Source organism: Myodes glareolus, chromosome 18, assembly GCF_982192425.1.
Source record: "Myodes glareolus chromosome 18, mMyoGla1.1, whole genome shotgun sequence".
NCBI lineage: Eukaryota > Metazoa > Chordata > Mammalia > Rodentia > Cricetidae > Myodes > Myodes glareolus.
In genome coordinates, this window is record NC_142043.1 from 59261794 (window position 1) to 59279904 (window position 18111).

The following is an 18111-nucleotide window of genomic DNA, read 5'->3' on the forward strand; positions in this document are numbered from 1 at the left end:
TGATCAAAATACCTAATCTAAACAATATAAGGAAGAAAGATTTATTCTGGGCTTAGAGAGTTCAGTCCATGGTGGCTTTTGCCTATAAATTTTGACAAAGGTGTGAGTGAAAGGAGGATTATTTACTCCCGTAGAGACAGGAAGCAGAGATCGCAAGGATCAGCAATCCCTAAGTTCCTCCTACAAGAGACCTGCTTCCTCCTACTTAGTAGAACGTACTTCATAAAGCTTCCAGCATCTTCCAGTTAGAGTCCAGCCCTCCCAACACATGAAACAAGGATGCTTCTTATCAAAGCCTATAACACAGGAGCTAGGAAACAAAATTAGACTAGATTAATAAAGCAATGAGATTGATATTGAGCAAAATATGAAAAGGATGCTCATTAGTGTAGACTGTAGATATTCACAAAGAAGGCTTACAATTGATACATACAGTTGAGTAAATAAGGTGTTGAATGAGAGCTGGGTAATTAGCAATCTGGAACAAAGCAGCTACCCTGGAATTCACACCCTGAAAAGAGAATACTCTCACTATAGAATCTGGATTCGAATACAAAAGAGTTAGAAAGCATTGAGAACAGTGAGCTGTATGTAAACTTAAAGAGTTCTTAAAGTTTCAAAACTCAATATTTTATGAACTTGGAAGTAGAGATGACAGTTCTCATGAGACAAGAAGGTTGTGTGGTTTCAGGACTGTGATGTGTACGATCTAAAGCATCCTGTGGATATAACGAGTAGTTAATTTGAGTATTTCTGATAATTTTACATTTATTTTGCTGATTGTTCTTGAGAGCCCTATGCAGTTAGAACTGCAAGTGCGTTTAGAATAGATTAAGTTCCATTGTGTCCCCAAATTACCAATTTTGTGAATTAGAAAATACTAGACCTTATAAGCATTGTCCCAGATCTTCTAAAGTCCAGAGTCTTTCCTTTTTAAGGTTCCTGGATTTCAGGCATTTCCCAACATGGAACAAACAAACAGAGACCCACTTTGACCACTGTTCATTTCTGAATATTGCACACACTTTGTTTAAATTCTGACTCTTTCTAATCCTGTCAGCAGACACTCTGCTCTGGCTTTCCAGCCAGAAGCATTGCATGTGCCTTCTTTTTCGTGGATTGTTTACCACACCATTCCAAAAATAGTAAAAAGAAGTATTTGAGGAGTTACCACCTTCCAGTGTGTTATTTTCAATGTCATTATATTTTGAAGCATATTTTTATTTTGCCACATATTTAGGTACATTCCAAATTTCAAATATATGTGTTACATACAGTATTTACTTCACATATTCTGATTATTTAATAAGTATATCTTTTGAATGTTTATTTTGAAAAATGATTTTTATATCAATACTCCTTCACCTAAACAGGGTATACATGTTAATCTATACCAAAATATATTCGTGATGATGTCATTTGATCAAAGGCCCAACAGTTTAACATCAGGAGTAAGCACGTGTTGAAAGACACTAACTCAGCAGGTGTGTGGTACATTCGCATACATGTAGATAAAACATCCAACATAGTAAAGAAAACACATTAAGGAGAAGAATCTTTCAAAAAGAGGAAGATACTATTTTGTTAAACTGAGGTTTTGTTCTTGCTCTCAAGAGCTTAATAACGTCTGTCAGGGCCTGTTTGCCTCAGTGAGAGAGAAGCTCATCTAAATCCATTGATCTTGTATCTCCTTAGAGTCCCAACAGGCTGGTACTTTGTCTTAATATACTCTGAAATGGGTAGCATCATTCTCTGTGTCAAGGTGCACTCCACCAGGTGGCATTTGATGGCTCTGTTCCTCTATAACTTGACAGAATACTGTATATAGATTTGCTTAGTTTTCACAGTTCTTTTCTAGACCCTGAGGACGTTGCTTACTTGAATAGTTTTGGGAGTTTTTGTGCCCCTGAAATGTGTACATGTATGCAGAGAATAGCAATTGACTTTTTTAAAAAATAAAAAAGGATGCCACGGATTTGAAAGAGCAAGGAAGGGAATATGGGAGGGCTCAGAAAGAGGAAAAAGAAGAGGGGAGATGGTGTTATTATATTGGAAGTTTTAAAATAAAAGAAAATGAAGATGAAAATTTCATAACAGATAAATTAAGTTGTCTGGTTGAATTGACTATAAAGTGTTGTTTACAAAGGTACTGTTTGTCCTTCCAGCAATAAATAAAGAAAAACTTAGATTTGTTTGAGCCATTAAAGTGAACACATATCAGCAAATTGATGGCTAAATACCATCACTTGCTATCCTATCCATTCAAAGTCAACATCATTCAGTCACTTAGCTTGAGGTCAGTGGCCAAACATACGCCAGTCATTGTCTTCTATGTACCAAGCTAAGAAGCTCTTGTAGCTTCCCTCACACCCACTGAGCAGGTTCTGCCTCTCTCAGCTCCCCACTCCTGCCTGGATTGCTCTCCACGGGCCTGCATTTCTCCTACCCCATGTGCAAGCAAGCGCTGGAGTTTCATATACTAAGTTATGCTGTCCTGATCAGTCATATGTGAAGGGGAATTTACCATCATCTCTAGATGGTCTTCCTGAATTATTTCACAGGGACCTGGAAATTCTGCATTCAAATCTGTTGACCCTTTGCTCCCCAGTAATATAAACAGCAGGCAGGGGTCTATCTCTGCTGCTCATCCCCGAATTTCCAGAGCTTGACATAGGTGAAATGCCTAATAAATATGAGGCTAATTAAGGAGCAGATATGGTACTCATCATTTAGCTTTTTAAAACTTAGGTATCTTAACTCAGAATAGATAACAGCCGGGGACCAACCTGACAGCCAACTCCAGAGCCTCCCAGTGGATTCTATATCAAAGGAAGATATGGCACTTTTATTATGTATTTATTTTATTATTTGTTATTATAATTGATAGTGCCCTTTCCAAACTCTTGAAAAAGGGGCTCATTTTTCACTGTACTGGCATAAAAAATATGTTAGAAATATTTTTGCAATAAGGAGGAGTGAGTGCTACTTATTGCATGAAAAATGTATGATATGACTAAATTTTCCCTTTTCAAGATAAACACTAATTATTAGAGCACCAAATGAAATAAAATTTATGCCCTGGCAATGCTGAAGCATGCATGGACAGCCCATATATGGCAGTTCTGTTGAACTTGTCCATATTGGGCTTCATGATCTAAGTTAATGAGGACAACTGATCAGGTCTCTTCCTCAACAAGGCACCAGATCTCTCATTACAGATGGTTGTGAGCCATCATGTACATGCTGGGAATTGAACTCAGTATCTTTGGAAAAGCAGGCAGTGCTCTTAACCTCTGAGCCATCTCTCCAACCCACCAAGTACTCTGGTTGAAAGGAAGGTAGAAATAATAGCATAATTGAACTCGTCTGCACGTTTTATTTACCAATAAAATTCCTGTCAACCTCAGATAAAACTGTAATTTACCAACACCACAAAAAAATGATGCAAATAAAGTTGCACTGTATCCACAGTTCCTTCATTCCCAATATTATAAACTGTGGTCACTCCTGCACATTAAAGGATTCATGGGCCAGCCAGTGAGATGGTTCAGCGGGGAAAGGTGCTGCCACCAAGTCTGGTGACTGGAGTTAGATATCCAGGACCCACATATCGGAGAGAGAAAATTGATTTGTGCAAGCTGTCTGCTGACCTACACACACACTTCATCATATATGCCCCTCATCAATTAAATAAATGGATAAATAAATAAATATAAAATATTTCAGAGATAAGATTCCATACCCAGAGATGGGGTGTAGCTCAGGAGCAGAGTGCTTAGAAGGCAGGGGGCCCTGGGTTCCATTCCCAACAGTGCGAACAAGGCTTCTATATTGATGAAGACTTAGTGAGGGCTTACATAGAAACCCTGTTTCAGAAGCTATGTTCTCACACTTTTGAAAACATAAAGAGCTAACTTGTTCCAGAAGAAAAAGGAAAGAAGATAGCAAACAACAACAAAATCCCAACTACAGAGCAATGAGCAAGTGGAGAGTTCTTGTTCACAGGGGCAAGAGGACAAGTGAGAAATGTCTTAGTGTCAGCTTCTTAGTAGCAAAAGGCACTCGCCAAGTTCTATTACTTTTTCCTCACAAACTGAAAACAAAGAGGACTAGTCATTGGGTGATTCTTTTTCTTTATGAGATTCATTGTAGCTAATTTCACAAAAGTGAGAATTGTGTATCTAGACTTTTCCTAGATTTTCCTTATACTATTCTAATTCACACCTCATAATCTTTGTGTGTATGTACATGTGGCATAGCATTGACCTAAAGGAACAACGTTTGGCCCTAGAAATGATGAATACTTTGTTGAGCTAAAACTATCCATTGTGAGGGTATAAGAGTAACACCTAGACTTGTTGATAAAGTGCTGATCACTTTTACTGGAAGTAAATCTCTAGTAAGGAAGGAACTTGTCACAATCAAGTGTTCCAGTCAGACTATGAGGGAGGTGCGAGTATGTGTGGTGTGTCAGCCTGAGAAGGCAGGAGGATTCAAGATGCAGGCTAAAGAATAGAAGATGCATGGAGAGGCGAGATGGGGAGTGAAGACTTTGGTCCTTTCTGAGATGTCAAGGCAAGGAAAGTAGCAAGTTCTTTTTATTACTACAGTCATTTATTTGTGTGTATAGTGGGTAGTCTGTTCATCCACATTCTATAGTGCATGTCGAATCGTCAGAGCACGATTGCAAGTGTTACTTTTCTTTTTCTATTTCTACCATGTAGGTCCTGGGGAGTGTAGGTTCTGTGGCAGGTATCTTGACACATTGAGCCATATCGCTGACCCAACAGCAGATTCTTGTTTCATAAATGAGACAGTTGCAGGAGAACATAAATCACAGAGAGGAACTGGCCATGCAGGAAGCAGACTGGACAGAGTCTTGTAATATGGAAAATGGTAGTTTATTACAAACTGAAGTGCAACTATTCAGATGTCCATGGAGTATGGGAATGCACTGTCCTGGAGGAGTTCATAGCCATGGCTGTAGTGTGAAAGTTTGGAGGGATGTTGCATGTTCAGGTCCTGTAGCAGGTTGCTTAGGTTGACTTGCCAATAGAAATGGCTTTCCTGTCCAGTGGGGCATGGATTACATACTGGACTGTGATTGTCTGATCCACTTAATATCCTACTGAAGGAAGTCCAGTGACCACCCTATTCCTGAGTCCAATTCCAAAGCAATAATAGCTGTCAGAGCACAGCCTAGTATCTGGTCGGTAACAGGCAAGAGCTTATCTTACCCAAGGAACAGGCTGTGTCTGAACAGTGACCCACGGATAAGGTTCTTCTCACCCCAAGGATAATCCCCTCGCCCTAGAATAAGATCAGAGAAGTCCCTTGACATTCTCTGAGCAGCATTGAGATTCCATTCTCCAACAATGACTTCCCTTTGATATTCCTCACACAGTCACCAGAGTCCTTTTTCCACCCATGACTTCACTGGGGAATTTGATGGCTCTTCGTAAAAGGAAAGTATTAAATGTTTTGAAATGGGCAAGACCTCTTCCAACACATACTTATGTCTCTGCTTTGAAGGAGAGTAACACAGAACTCAGTGTGAGAAGATGCACGGTTTTGCTTCTTAGACCAAGGTTAGGAAAGAAGAAAACACGGCAATGATAAAATAGTTAAACTTATTGAAAGTTTGCAATATTCTAAATATCAGCTTTGATATAGTGTCTCAATTTAGATCTCTCAACTTCCATTACAATTTGTGCCATTGCCTGCTTTTTTTTTATGAGCAAAGAAACTGAGAAATAGTTGCATAGCTGGTAAGTGTACTCTAACTTTGAATTCAAGATTTTTAATCAGAATTGTTTTTGCTGATTTGAATACTATCTTGATACACTTTGACCTGGGAGGAAAGAGTTTAAATAGAAAAGTGTTTAAATATTATAATGATTAATTATATTAATTAATTATATATTAATTAATTATATATTAATTGATATAATGATTAAATATTAAACAATAATTATTTAATTATTATTTATTTAATATTAGTTCATATATAATATATTAACCAATTATGTAGGTATCATTTAACATATTGTTTACATTCCAGACATAGGTGCCTAAAAATAAAGCGGTTAAGCTCATTAACTTATATAAATTAACTTTTATCACAGTTATACACACATGAAATTCTTGTACTGTCAAAAATGCCAAGATTCAGTGTAAAATTCTTTATCCAGTCATTGACATTAGGTCATGCTTTATTCCTTAACACTAATAGTCTGAACCCTCTGTAATTAGTTGGTAATTGAATTATGTTTTCTTCTCTGAAGGCAACTGATCGAGAGGGAGACCCAATCACATATGCCATCGAGAATGGAGACCCTCAGCGAGTTTTTAATCTTTCAGAAACGTAAGTTACAAGGAAATGATTTACACTTGATTGCCCCCTGTTAACGTCAAGCGACACGCTGGTAGCAAGAGGACAGACTTTCGGCTGTTTGTAGTTTTAGTTTACATTTTTTTCTATGAATGCTAATGAGCACTGGAGGTAATTCTAAACACCAAACCTTTCCCCAGGAGACTATTTGTTTATCTTAAACAATTTTATCAACCAAAATCCACCGAGGTGGAAAAATTTCACTGGCAGGCAAAGCCTTGGCCTAATTAGGTGCCTGCAATGTTGTCAGTTGCTCGTAGCGACGAGGGCATTGCTGCAAAGAGCACAGCGCTAACTCCATGTTCATTTGAAGGGAGGTTTGGCAGCCAGGTGTATTACATCACATCTAAGATGGAATAAAATCGCAGCACATTTTTAGTCTACCTGCTCTCAAGGTATCAGAGATACTCGGGTCATAGCTTTTGTAATAGGTAGGGGCATTCGAGAAGATCCTTAGTGTAGAGACACCACAGGCTTCTGGTCTACATCATGGTGTTTGGGCGGGGGGGGGGTCTTTCTAAAGAGCAAAATTGATGTTTCCACATCTGTTGCCGGTGTATGTAGGGAGAGATAACTTACCCGTGGTTACAATAAGGTAGCCACAGCCTCTGCTGCTAGAATATGTGGTTTGTAATCAAGTAGGCCATGTGAAAGTCTGTTAATCTTACGACCAACAAAATCTAACATGATAGGGTTTTATGAGAAAAAGTCAAGTCATTTCCAAAAGTCTTAGGGAGACAGTAGCAGCTTTGGCCTACCTCTCTGGATTTAAAAGCTGGATCAGTAATTTCAACTTAACAACAGAAAATCTTATCTATTTGAAATTTCCTCCACAGACACGTCGAAATCATAAATTGGTCACAGTTTGCAATTTCCATTAATAATGAAATGACGTGAAAGGCTTTCTATTGAAACTGTAGTTGTGCTAGGCTAAGAATCCACGCCAAGACTGAAATAGAGTTACATTAACAGTTAGCAAACAGGGCCAGAGCCCATCCTATCAAGAATGGTGAGCTGTGGACACAGTGAGAGGGAATGAGGTCGAGTCTTAACAGCATTCTTAAAAATTAACGGAAAATAAGTAGCAGATCTACATACAAGAAGTAAAACTTCAGAACTCTTAGAAGAAAACCTTTATTACATGCGTAAATTAGGCAATATGCTATCCACCTATATAGCACAAAATTCACAAATTATTAATAGGTCAGTATATTGATGTCCATCCAAAAACTTATAAGAAATATGGTTCAAATGCACCAGCATTGAAATGAAAGGTCACCAACATTTATATAAAATACTTTATGTAATATGTAGTATAATAATCATAAATCAAAAGTGCATAAGAACCCCAAAGTAAAAAGATAAAGAACATGATTAAAAATAGGCGACTATTTCAGGAGGCACCCCTTCTCTACCTTATTCCACCATTCCCACTCCTCCTCCCTGTGAATGTGTGTGTGTGTGTGTGTGCACGTGTGTGTGTGCGCATGTGTGTGTATGTGCGTAAGCATGCACTTGTGTATGTGGATAAATGATAGCTAATAAGCATGTAGAAATGTAGTTTCTTTGATTCAGTAATGCAAATTAAAGCTTTGGAGATGTAGGAGGAGTTCACATACAGGTAAAAAAGATTATGAAGAAAAAGCAAGATTTAGAACATGGGGAAAGGGAAGACTCATGGGCTTCTGTGCAGATTGTATGTACACTGCAGAGTTAATATACTCTTTGAATTACCTGATTTTTTTATAAGTTCTATAAATGGGCATGCAAAGGAAAATAGTCTTCATCATAGAATTTGTCAAATAGAAAGCTTGTTTCCCAGTGAAGCACTTTACAATACATAGGAAAACACATGAGGGGGGCTGGAGAGATGGCTCAGCGGTTAAGAGCATTGCCTGTTCTTTCAAAGGTCCTGAGTTCAATTCCCAGCAACCACATGGTGGCTCACAACCATCTGTAATGGGGTCTGATGCCCTCTTCTGGCCTGCGGGCATACACACAGACAGAATATTGTATACATAATAAATAAATATTAAAAAAAAGAAAACACATGAGATTTGTAAGGGGAGCCTTGACTGAGAATTGTCATGCTGCCTGGGAACTATGGAGCCTTTTACTTTGAAATCATGACTCACATGCGTGTCTCTCCCAGGAATGAGTTAACTGTAATGATGTTGTTTTGCTTGATTTTTCCACTAGAAGGTTGAGAATCATCTCTGTGATCTCATTCAGGTTTGTAATTTCCTCCTTATTGCTAAGAATCTCAACCACTTTAAAGGATCACTTCTGATTTCAGCGTGCATCCTAGAATCACACTTTAATACTCAGTTTACGATTATGCAAAGTGGATAAAAATAATCAAAATAGTTCTTCCCAATGGACCCTCTCCTGCTTCATGGGAAAAATAAAAGAAAATATGCAATTTTTAATTTGTAGGGAGGAATAGAAAGCAGTGGGGGCAGGGGACAAGCAAAGGTAAGGTGTGAACTTGAGCAAAGGGCAGAGGCAGAAGTGGGGAATGGGGGGTGGAAGGAGGAGGGATGAGGAGAGGGAAGAGGGAGGGAGAGAAGAGAGAGATGAAAAGGTCTGCAGGAACCTTTACATCCAAATCAGGAAAAGAAGAACTCACATGATACACTGTCTCTTTGTTTCTCTCTCTGCCTCTAGCACGGGGATTCTCACGCTAGGGAAGGCGCTAGACAGGGAGAGCACAGACCGCTACATCCTCATCGTCACAGCCTCGGATGGCAGGCCCGATGGGGTAAGTACGATCACTGGAAAGGGGGCTCTAAGCAAGACTAAGGAAACCAAAGAGTCCCGTGTCCCTACACTCTAAAGCATGTGTGACAGCCATCAGGAGCCTTAGCCACCAAAGTGCTTCCTAACAGAGAGATCCAGACTCTGAGACTGTCCTGTACCTCGGCCTTTGATATGCAGAACAGACCCTTGTGATCCACACCCTTGCCAATTTATCTTCGCTCGCAACTCACAGAGAACCTGAACTCAGACTTTCTCTACCAATCGTCGCCTGGTGTCACTCACAAGCCGCAGCAGAGTGCCTCCGGAGGCTTTCTGGGTTGAACATGCTCCACTCGGTCTCGCTATTAAAGAGGCAGGAATGAGAGAGATAGACGTGCCTAGGAAATTGGCTCAATTGTGGTCAGAGGTGATCACTCAGGATCTGATGAAAACTTAATGATCTCCAATTAAAGCTACCTATAGTTTTAGAGTGGGCAAACTCCATTTCCCACTTCATTCTAGACCTATCATCAGTTTTAGGTATAAATAAATTGAGTTTATCTTCCTGGAGATTGTGTGTGTGTGTGTGTGTGTGTATGTGTGTGCATGCTTTGTTTCTTTCCTTTATTTTAACCTCTGGCAATTGAGCCCAGAGCCTGGCCTGAGCCTTTACCATAGATCACCATTATAAGAATCTAGAATTGAACATCATTTGTCTGCGTTCTTTCAATCATTTTGCTCACAGTCTCCATATCTGGATTTCAAATAGTGCAGCGTTTCAGCCACCAGTTGGAGTTTATTCACCAGTTTTGGTTTCCATTTTATTATTTTCTCTCTCTCTCTCTCTCTCTCTCTCTCTCTCTCTCTCTCTCTCTCTCTCTCGTGTATGTGTGCATGTATGAGATGTATATATACATGTGTTCATGTGTGTACCAGTACATGCACAATTGCAGGGCAGAGGTTAACCTCAAGCCTTGACCCAGGAGCTGGTGTTCAGATTAGGCTGGCTGGCCAGAAAGTCCCAGGGATTTTCTCCATCTCAACACCACTAACATAGGACTTACAAGTTTGTGCCATCATGCCCAGCTCATTTGGGTTCCTCATGCTTGCTATACCCCCAGGCCCTGTGTTTCATCTCCTTTAGCCCACTGCTTATCTGTCAACTCAACACAGCTGCCTGGAAAGGATTTTGAACCTATGAGATGTGGAGGAGTGAGCCATCCAGGTCAACAGTAACATACTCTAGTCCCTTGAATGGATTTCGCTCTCTATGGCAACTTGTCTGAATATAAGAGAATGGGTTTCAAACATTCACATCAGGAGGATTGCTGAGGAAAGTTACCTAGATGGAAACATATCAAATAAATACATATAATACAAATAAAATATTAAAGTCTTCATAAAGTTATAAAAAACAGAGATAATTGGCCCTTATAATCTTCCCATAAGAACTATTTGACATTTTAAAGATTTTGGTAAGCACTATGCAGGCAATAAAACACAGTTCAAAGAATATTGAGACATGTATGATTCATAGCGTGCCAGTGCTGCAGGGATGTGCAAGAGTCAGACTCTCTAGGAGAAACGTGCAATTTCACTGATGATTAAAGATTACCAAGTCCAGGAAAGGGCACACCTTCCTCTAGTACCAACAAAATATGGCACCTTATGGAGTGGATTGGGAGTGAGAACGGAGGGGAGAGGAGTACAGGGAAAAGAGAGAGGGGCCAGAATGAAAAAAAATAAAAAATTTAAAAAACCCAATAATATTAAAGATTACTGAGTCACCTAACAAGTCAACAACCGAGAGGGGGTGCTAAGGAAATGAAGTATTTAAGTAGTTAGGTAAAGGGTATAATTAGAACAAAATGGCATTCAGGCAACCATGGGTACAAGTAAAGCAAAGGATACACATAGCTTTGGGGAGAATCAAACGTCAGTTGGGAATTGATGGCAGCGGTGACATCACCAAGGATATTTTAGCCCTACCCTTCAAAATAAAATGCCTCAGAGAAGGGACGAGATGGAGACTAGCCAGCATGTTCACTGTCTGGGCCAGACGCCGCCTTCTGCTAAGCATGGCGCTGCTCATTTACGCAAGCCATATGTTACAGCTACTGTGTGACAGCAGGGCATTTTCTGTCATCCGCGGGTGGAACTCGGCTCTGCTTTCTGGGTCACAGCAATTCTAGCTTTCTATTTTCTCATTCTTTAATTATTAATTTCTCGTTCAGCTTTAAAAACTTGTTGCTTTGGGATAAGTTCTGGACTAGTTTCCAAAGTTTGTATTGAAAACAAATATTGAAATGTTTGGATTTTTAACGAACTATATTTGATTTGAGTAGTTTATCCATTCATGTAATTTGTTATATATGCATTTTTTAATTTTTAATGGGGAGATTGTACACATGCATGCAGATGCCTGCAGAGGCCAGAAGAGAGCACTGAGGTGATGAAGTTGTAGCCAGTTCTGAGTTGCCCTGTGTGAGTGCTGGGCCTGAAGTCAGGACGTTGGCAGAAGCAGAACCAGCTCTTAACTGCTGAGACATCTCTCCAGCACTGGGAGATATGCTTTTAGGGACCAGGTACAGTGAGTACCTGAAGAAAAACTATACAATATATTGTAATGTATTCTGTAGTTTAAAAACACTTCTCTTATTTAGACTTTTTAACTTTTGACCAGCCATAATAAAATAATATTTCAAGCAAACCATAGAATTTTAAATAAATGTGTATTGAACATAGGTCAGGGGTAGTCAGGTTTTGATTAAACAAAAATTAAGTTAAAATTAATCTATATGAAATAAATTGCCAGGGTAAATTTTTTTACGAAGATCTCTTGTCTCTTTAAATACTGATAAGAAAATAAATAAGGATCTTCACACAGTATTTCTCATTGTAAATTTTGGAGAGGATTTGTTTTTTATGTAATTTGACTTTCTTATACTTTATTTTTTTCTGCTTTCATTCTAAATAATTAAAAACCTCAGCAAGCTAACTACAGTTTATTATTATAAATGTGTAGATTTTATTAATCTTCACAGACATAAGTCGTTTTTCACATATTAATAATTACATTCATTTTTCACATATTAATAATTACACTCATTTAGAGTTGCTGCTTGTTTATGAGCTTGCCAAAGTGTAGCTGGGATAGGTTTTGATGGAACGCCTCATGTTTCTTGGCATTTAAGCAGTCACACATTGTCACATGTACTCCCAGCAACAGCTTGGAGGTTCTCAGACTCTGGCTTCCCTTTTCCTCGGAATGGTTTTACACTTACTCTGTCCTTTTAAGACATGTAATGTTTCTTAATTATGAACTAAGGCCGGTCCAACAAAACCAGACTAAAATAAACTGTGATTGAAAACCTGGGCCAACTTGGCTCTGTGTTCATGGATATGACTTGATTGTCACAAATTCCTCTTCCTCTCTCTATGACTAGCTTCCACTTGGGTAAACTGTGCCAACCACCCCCATGGTGTTTCTAAGAATCAGGAATGGGGTGAGGAGAGAGACCATGTGCTCTGCGCCCCTTCCTCTGAGTCTCTCTTCCATCATGCCCAGGTCTCTTCCCTGCTCCGTCTTTATAAATGATGCTCTCTTTTCCTTGCTTTTCTCCCTTGAAAAATTTTACAGCTCAGCCTCAATTGCAGGAAGAACATTTTTCCAAGTCACAGAGGAAATCCAGTGTCCTAAATAAGATTTCCCTGGCTCTTGATACATGAGCCTCAAGAAGGCTGGCTGATAATAAAAATAAGAATAATAATTATTATTATTATTTCCATTATCATTCTCTAGATAGTGTTTTCACTACTGACCTTCCACTTCTTTGTTTTATTTGGCATTAAAATAAAATCTACCTTTCAGTCATACATCGTAATTTTCTCAACCTTTTAAACTTCCATTTTTTAAAAAAAAATGAATTTCTAAAATATGAATAAACTTTTTTTTATCCAGGTGAGGGGCCTCTGTGTTCTATAAGTAGCTTTATCTCTCCTGAGCATTGTAGTGGTTCATTGACTTGATAGCTGGGTAAAACTTCCAATTGCTTTTCTCCCTTGGTAGCTTGAATAGCAATTTCTAATAATGTGAGCAAGAGTTCTCATGGAGGAGGCTTCCAGGTCAGTTCCTGCATTAGGAAGGGGAGTGGGCGCCCATTTCTCCTTTTAGTCTTAGGACCCTCATCTGATGATGACCTCTGTAGGCCCTGTGCATGCTGCCGTCTCTGTGAGTCCATTTTTTCCCAATTGCTGTGTCAAAAGTCTGTGGTGTCTTCAACAATGGAGTGCAAGCTTCAAGTCTGGAGCTCCAGAGGACAACAACAACAGCCTATATTGTTTTGGAGTCTTCTGGTTACCCTGCAACCCACAACTCCATTCTTGAAACTGAGAATTTTGTTGGATAATATATCTAACAAATATATCTGGGTAGAGAGCACTGTCCCCCAGTGTGAAATTCTGCATGTGTTTCAATAACCTTATGAAATACTGTATTTGCTTATGGCTTTTTCAGACTGGCCCAGTGTTATTCTCGCCTTCCTTCCTCTACCAATGCCTTATCTCCATAGCTCCTCTCGAGTTAAAGTCTTCTGTCTGGACCAGCTGCCTTGTCAAACAATACCTAATAAAGGGTGTGGGGATTAAGAAAAAAAGAAACAAAAGACAAGATAGAATCAGGGGAGGGGGGCTCTCGGTGAATGCTGTAGAAACCTCGAATTTATTCCTCCTAGTCTTATATACCCAAGGCAAGAAGGGAGGGCAAAAGATTTCCTTATCATGATTTAAGGAACAAACAAGCATAGTCACCTTCTTAATTATCAAAACATCTAGTAACCACACCTTTGTTCAAACAGCTTGGTATATGGCCTTGAGGAGCAAAACGTCGTCGAATGACCATTCTTAGGCCAAACTTTCCTGTTAACAAGCTTCAACTCTGACCTTAAGTCAAATGGAGTGGAGTCACACTGCGGGCTCCCACAGCCTTTCCCGCTTTTACTGTGTCCGACTTCATGATGCCCGTGTCCTTCCATTCTCCTCTCCATTCTCTTCCGTAGCCCTGCCCAGTGGTCACTTTCCATTTTCTTGGTACCTGCCGTTACTTGAGGCTGTATATGTACATCCCAAGGTGCAGAACCTGGAAGGTATTTGTTTTCTCAGTCGATGTGAGCCCTAGTTCAATTCCCTTCCCTGGTCGTTATGATTTCATTTTTCTTTACAGCTGAATAGTAACCACAGTGTTCTGTACCTCATTTTTACTATCCATTCATCAACAACCTAAACTGAAGGACGTTTAGGTTGTTTCTACTTCCTAGCGATTGTGAAAAAGACACCAGTGAACACAGCTGAGCCAGTATCTGTGAAGTTGGATGTTGAGTCCTGTGGGTATACGCGAAGGAGTGGTATACTGGGTCATATTGTAGATTTAGTTTTAGCTTTTTGAGTATTCCCTACACCAGCGAATGGTGGGCCCCTTTTACTCACATCCTTACCAGCATTTGATGTCAATTGTCTTATTTATTAGGTTTATTGGTTTGATATTTGTTGATTGTCATATTAAAATTGACTTATAGAATTAATTGTGAGAAGGGTCCTTTAATCATACCTTTATCAGCACAGATATGTTCATTTTTTTTGAAATTAAGGTTTAAAACCTAAAATCTGTCCTTAGTATGAAGCCTGATCCATGTTGAACCATAGGGCGACTATATTTCTGACCAATCTAAAAATTAAAACCATCATGCCCTGTCGCCAGGCAGCCTGTGACAATGTCAGCATAGTCAAGAGTAGGCCAGTAGATGTCAAGTCAAGCAGAGCCTGAACATGCAGTACTGACCACTGGGCAACTTTGACATGAGGCTTGTCCCTCTCTTAAAATGTATGAACTATAACACACCCAGCAATGTAGATTCCTGCCATTTCCTGTAACACTCAGAACAACATAGAAAAGGATGCCCAAGTTCCCATCAGTAGGTCCTTCCCTCAGTGATAACTCAGTTCCCCTGTGCATCAGCCAGCCAGAGGTCACAGTCTTTGATAGTGGATCCAAGATAGTCTGCCAGCCTACTATTCCCTGGGATGAAGGAGAGTTTAAAAACATAATAGATTGATAAGAAGGGCAGAGGTGGACATAAAGGTAGCTTGAAAAAATGCCGGCAACACCAGCACAGCCTCTCTGAGGTCTTAGCTTCAAGCTGGCAGACTTAATACCTTGCTCACCCTCAGGCAAATTGGGAAATACTGCTCCCTTAAAACACATTTTAAAAAACTGGCTTCACTTCCCACATAACTTGAAATGAAATAACATTTGTTCGAATATTTTTCTGTTATAGAAGCAATGTAGCTCTCTGGGAGAACATTTGAGAAAGATATTAATGTTACAAGGGGAAAATAAAACACCTGCACTCCATCTAGTCAGAAAACATTTTAATATCTTTATATAAATTCACAGTATACGTACACACATGTGTATTTGTTTGCCTGCATCTTTTAAATTAAACGGTATCATTGGAAATATGTAAAGAATAGAGTGCACAAGCCATAACTTGAAAGTGTGATGAGTTTCCGCAGTAGGAAAGCACCTCCGAGCATTGCCCATTGCAAGAAACAAATTATCCCATATTTGGGCACTCCCCTAACCTTCTGTGATGCAGGACTTTCTCCAGACCTCCTTGCTGTCCTATGACTCCTGTCAGTGTGTAGGTCTTTCATCTATGTCAGTGAAATCCTGTAACTACACATGATTGTGAGTGACTTGTCACTCAAGCTTATGTCCCGGAACTATACTACAAGATTGCTTGTGGCATTGGGTCACGACATGAGTCAAGCCCTTTACAAATATCTGCTATGGATGGGCATTGGGTAGTTTTCATATTTGGGCTACAGAATGCTTTTGTGACTGTGCTTATGTCTTTCAAACAAAGTGTGCGGAACATTAAACACATATAAATCACGTATACGTAGCTGTCAATTATGATGGGATAGGTCATCAGTGGGCACAAATAAACAAGTCACACGTGGTCAGCACCGCTCTGTGATGCGTGGTAAGTTTGGATGGCAACTGAACGTTTATAGAATAGATATGGAGGTTTAGGATGAAGTTATATGAAAGATCGCTCTTGATTTTGTTAAAGTAGAAACAGTTTGGAATAGAAGTCTTGGAAGCTGGGAAAAACATCATTACCCCTGCAGGCAAGTGAGGAGTGGTGTTGTTTACAACCAATCCTAGAGTCACTTTACCAGGCCATTCCATTCTGGCAGTCAAGAGACCCTCCTTTGTGTCTTTGCCCTTGCTGACCGCCGCGCCACCTCTATAGAGCCACCCACGGCAGTTCATGCTCTGGGTCTAATTCCATTGCACGTTACCCACAGATTCATAGAAACTTTTCACAGAAATACTTTCGCTGATGTTCCGGGCTCAATGTGTTTATATTTTCATGGGATTTGCATTCTCTCTTTTCCTCTTGTATCTCATTGGCATGCAACTAAGCATTTTAGTACCATACCGTACGGTATGGCTTAGCTTATTAGGGCTCTTTCCTTCTGTATTTGGGTTTTGCCAACCACCCCACACTGAGACAGAGAGGGAAAGAAGCCAGGTTAGATGGCGGCTCACACTCAAGTCACACATAAAGACAACTTTACTGACTCCAAGTACTCTAGAACGTTTTCTGATTCACTAAGCCAAGATTTCTCTGTAAGAAAACAGCTTCCACAAAAGTGGTCGGCTTAACAGACACTAATGTCACTGTCTGGGGGCTTAGAACACAGCAATTTCAATGGTAATTTAATATTATAATAATCTCATGGGGTTCAAATTCTTGGTTTAAATGTAAACATGGAAACTTACTAAGGTGATATATTCTGACAGTGTCATCTTGCCTGAAAATGCTTATTTATATACCATGCTATTTGATAGTCTATGTATTTATGTTTAAACAGGGAAATACACAAGTGAGAAAAACTACAGAATAGTATATTTTTTGGATGAAAGGGTGCAAGTGTATATATACAAATGCTCACTGCATGTGAACTAAATAAAGGTAGCATCACCTGAGAGGTAAGCCTCCAGGAAATACTTGGCATTCTCAGCAAGACGTGTGCCCTTTGTATCATCATTGACTTTCTCCATCTTTTTTTTTTTTTTTTTGAGGTGTTTGAAGCTTTCAAGCTGATTCTTTTATGTTCTATGTCTCTTTTTCTTTGGAAAGCTAAGGACCAAGATGCTTTTCAGGCAGAGAAAAACCAGTGTGGACACGACTGAATCCCAAATGACGGCAGCTCCTCTCGCCTCTCACAATCTCCTTCTCTCCTCCTTTCAGACCTCCACTGCCACTGTGAACGTCGTGGTGACAGACGTCAATGACAACGCTCCCGTGTTTGATCCCTATCTGCCCAGGAATCTCTCCGTGCTGGAGGAGGAGGCCAATGCCTTCGTGGGACAAGTGAGGGTAAGCGGAATAATCATGTAGCTTAAATGTTGTTTGGAGGGACCTAATTTCTCACATTGTAATTTCGAAAAGAGGCACAGTTCAGGTGATCTATTAAATGACTCTTTGAGTACTCTCTATGACCATTTCATAGTCAAATCCTGTGCACTTGATTTTTATGTGTCATATTTAAAGATACTGTGTGATTTAAACATAGGTTGATATTAGAGCATTCCTTTCTAACTTAACACATCTAATTTTCTTTTCTGGGAAAAAAGTGAAATATGTCTAGAAAACTATATTTCAGTATACCATTAGGTGTGGCTGTAGACCTTCCTAATTCAAAATATAGAACACTAGTTGTAAATTTATTTGACATTATTAATCTGTGTTTAAGACTCTACTCCTTCTTATGTATTTTTGCACACTCTAGGATTAATTTACAGGTGTGTTCCTCTACTTCCTATGCAGGCACGATGTCTGTTTTCTGCAGTATTTATCTTCAGTGCTAGCACAGAGCCCATAGCTTTGCCTATTAGTGCAACACTCATG

General features: G+C 39.5%; 1 protein-coding gene across 4 annotated transcripts in view; it reads left to right on the plus strand.

Annotated features, from left to right (window-relative positions):
* Positions 1-18111, plus strand: part of Pcdh15 (protocadherin related 15) — a 1307054-nt gene that overhangs the window by 1100725 nt on the left and 188218 nt on the right. For all 4 annotated transcript variants that reach the window (XM_085679751.2, XM_087898231.1, XM_087898232.1 and 1 more), the window contains 3 exons: positions 6285-6364; positions 9059-9152; positions 17452-17580. In XM_085679751.2, coding sequence (XP_085535877.2) covers positions 6285-6364; positions 9059-9152; positions 17452-17580 — 303 coding nt within the window. The remainder of the gene's footprint in view (positions 1-6284; positions 6365-9058; positions 9153-17451; positions 17581-18111) is intronic.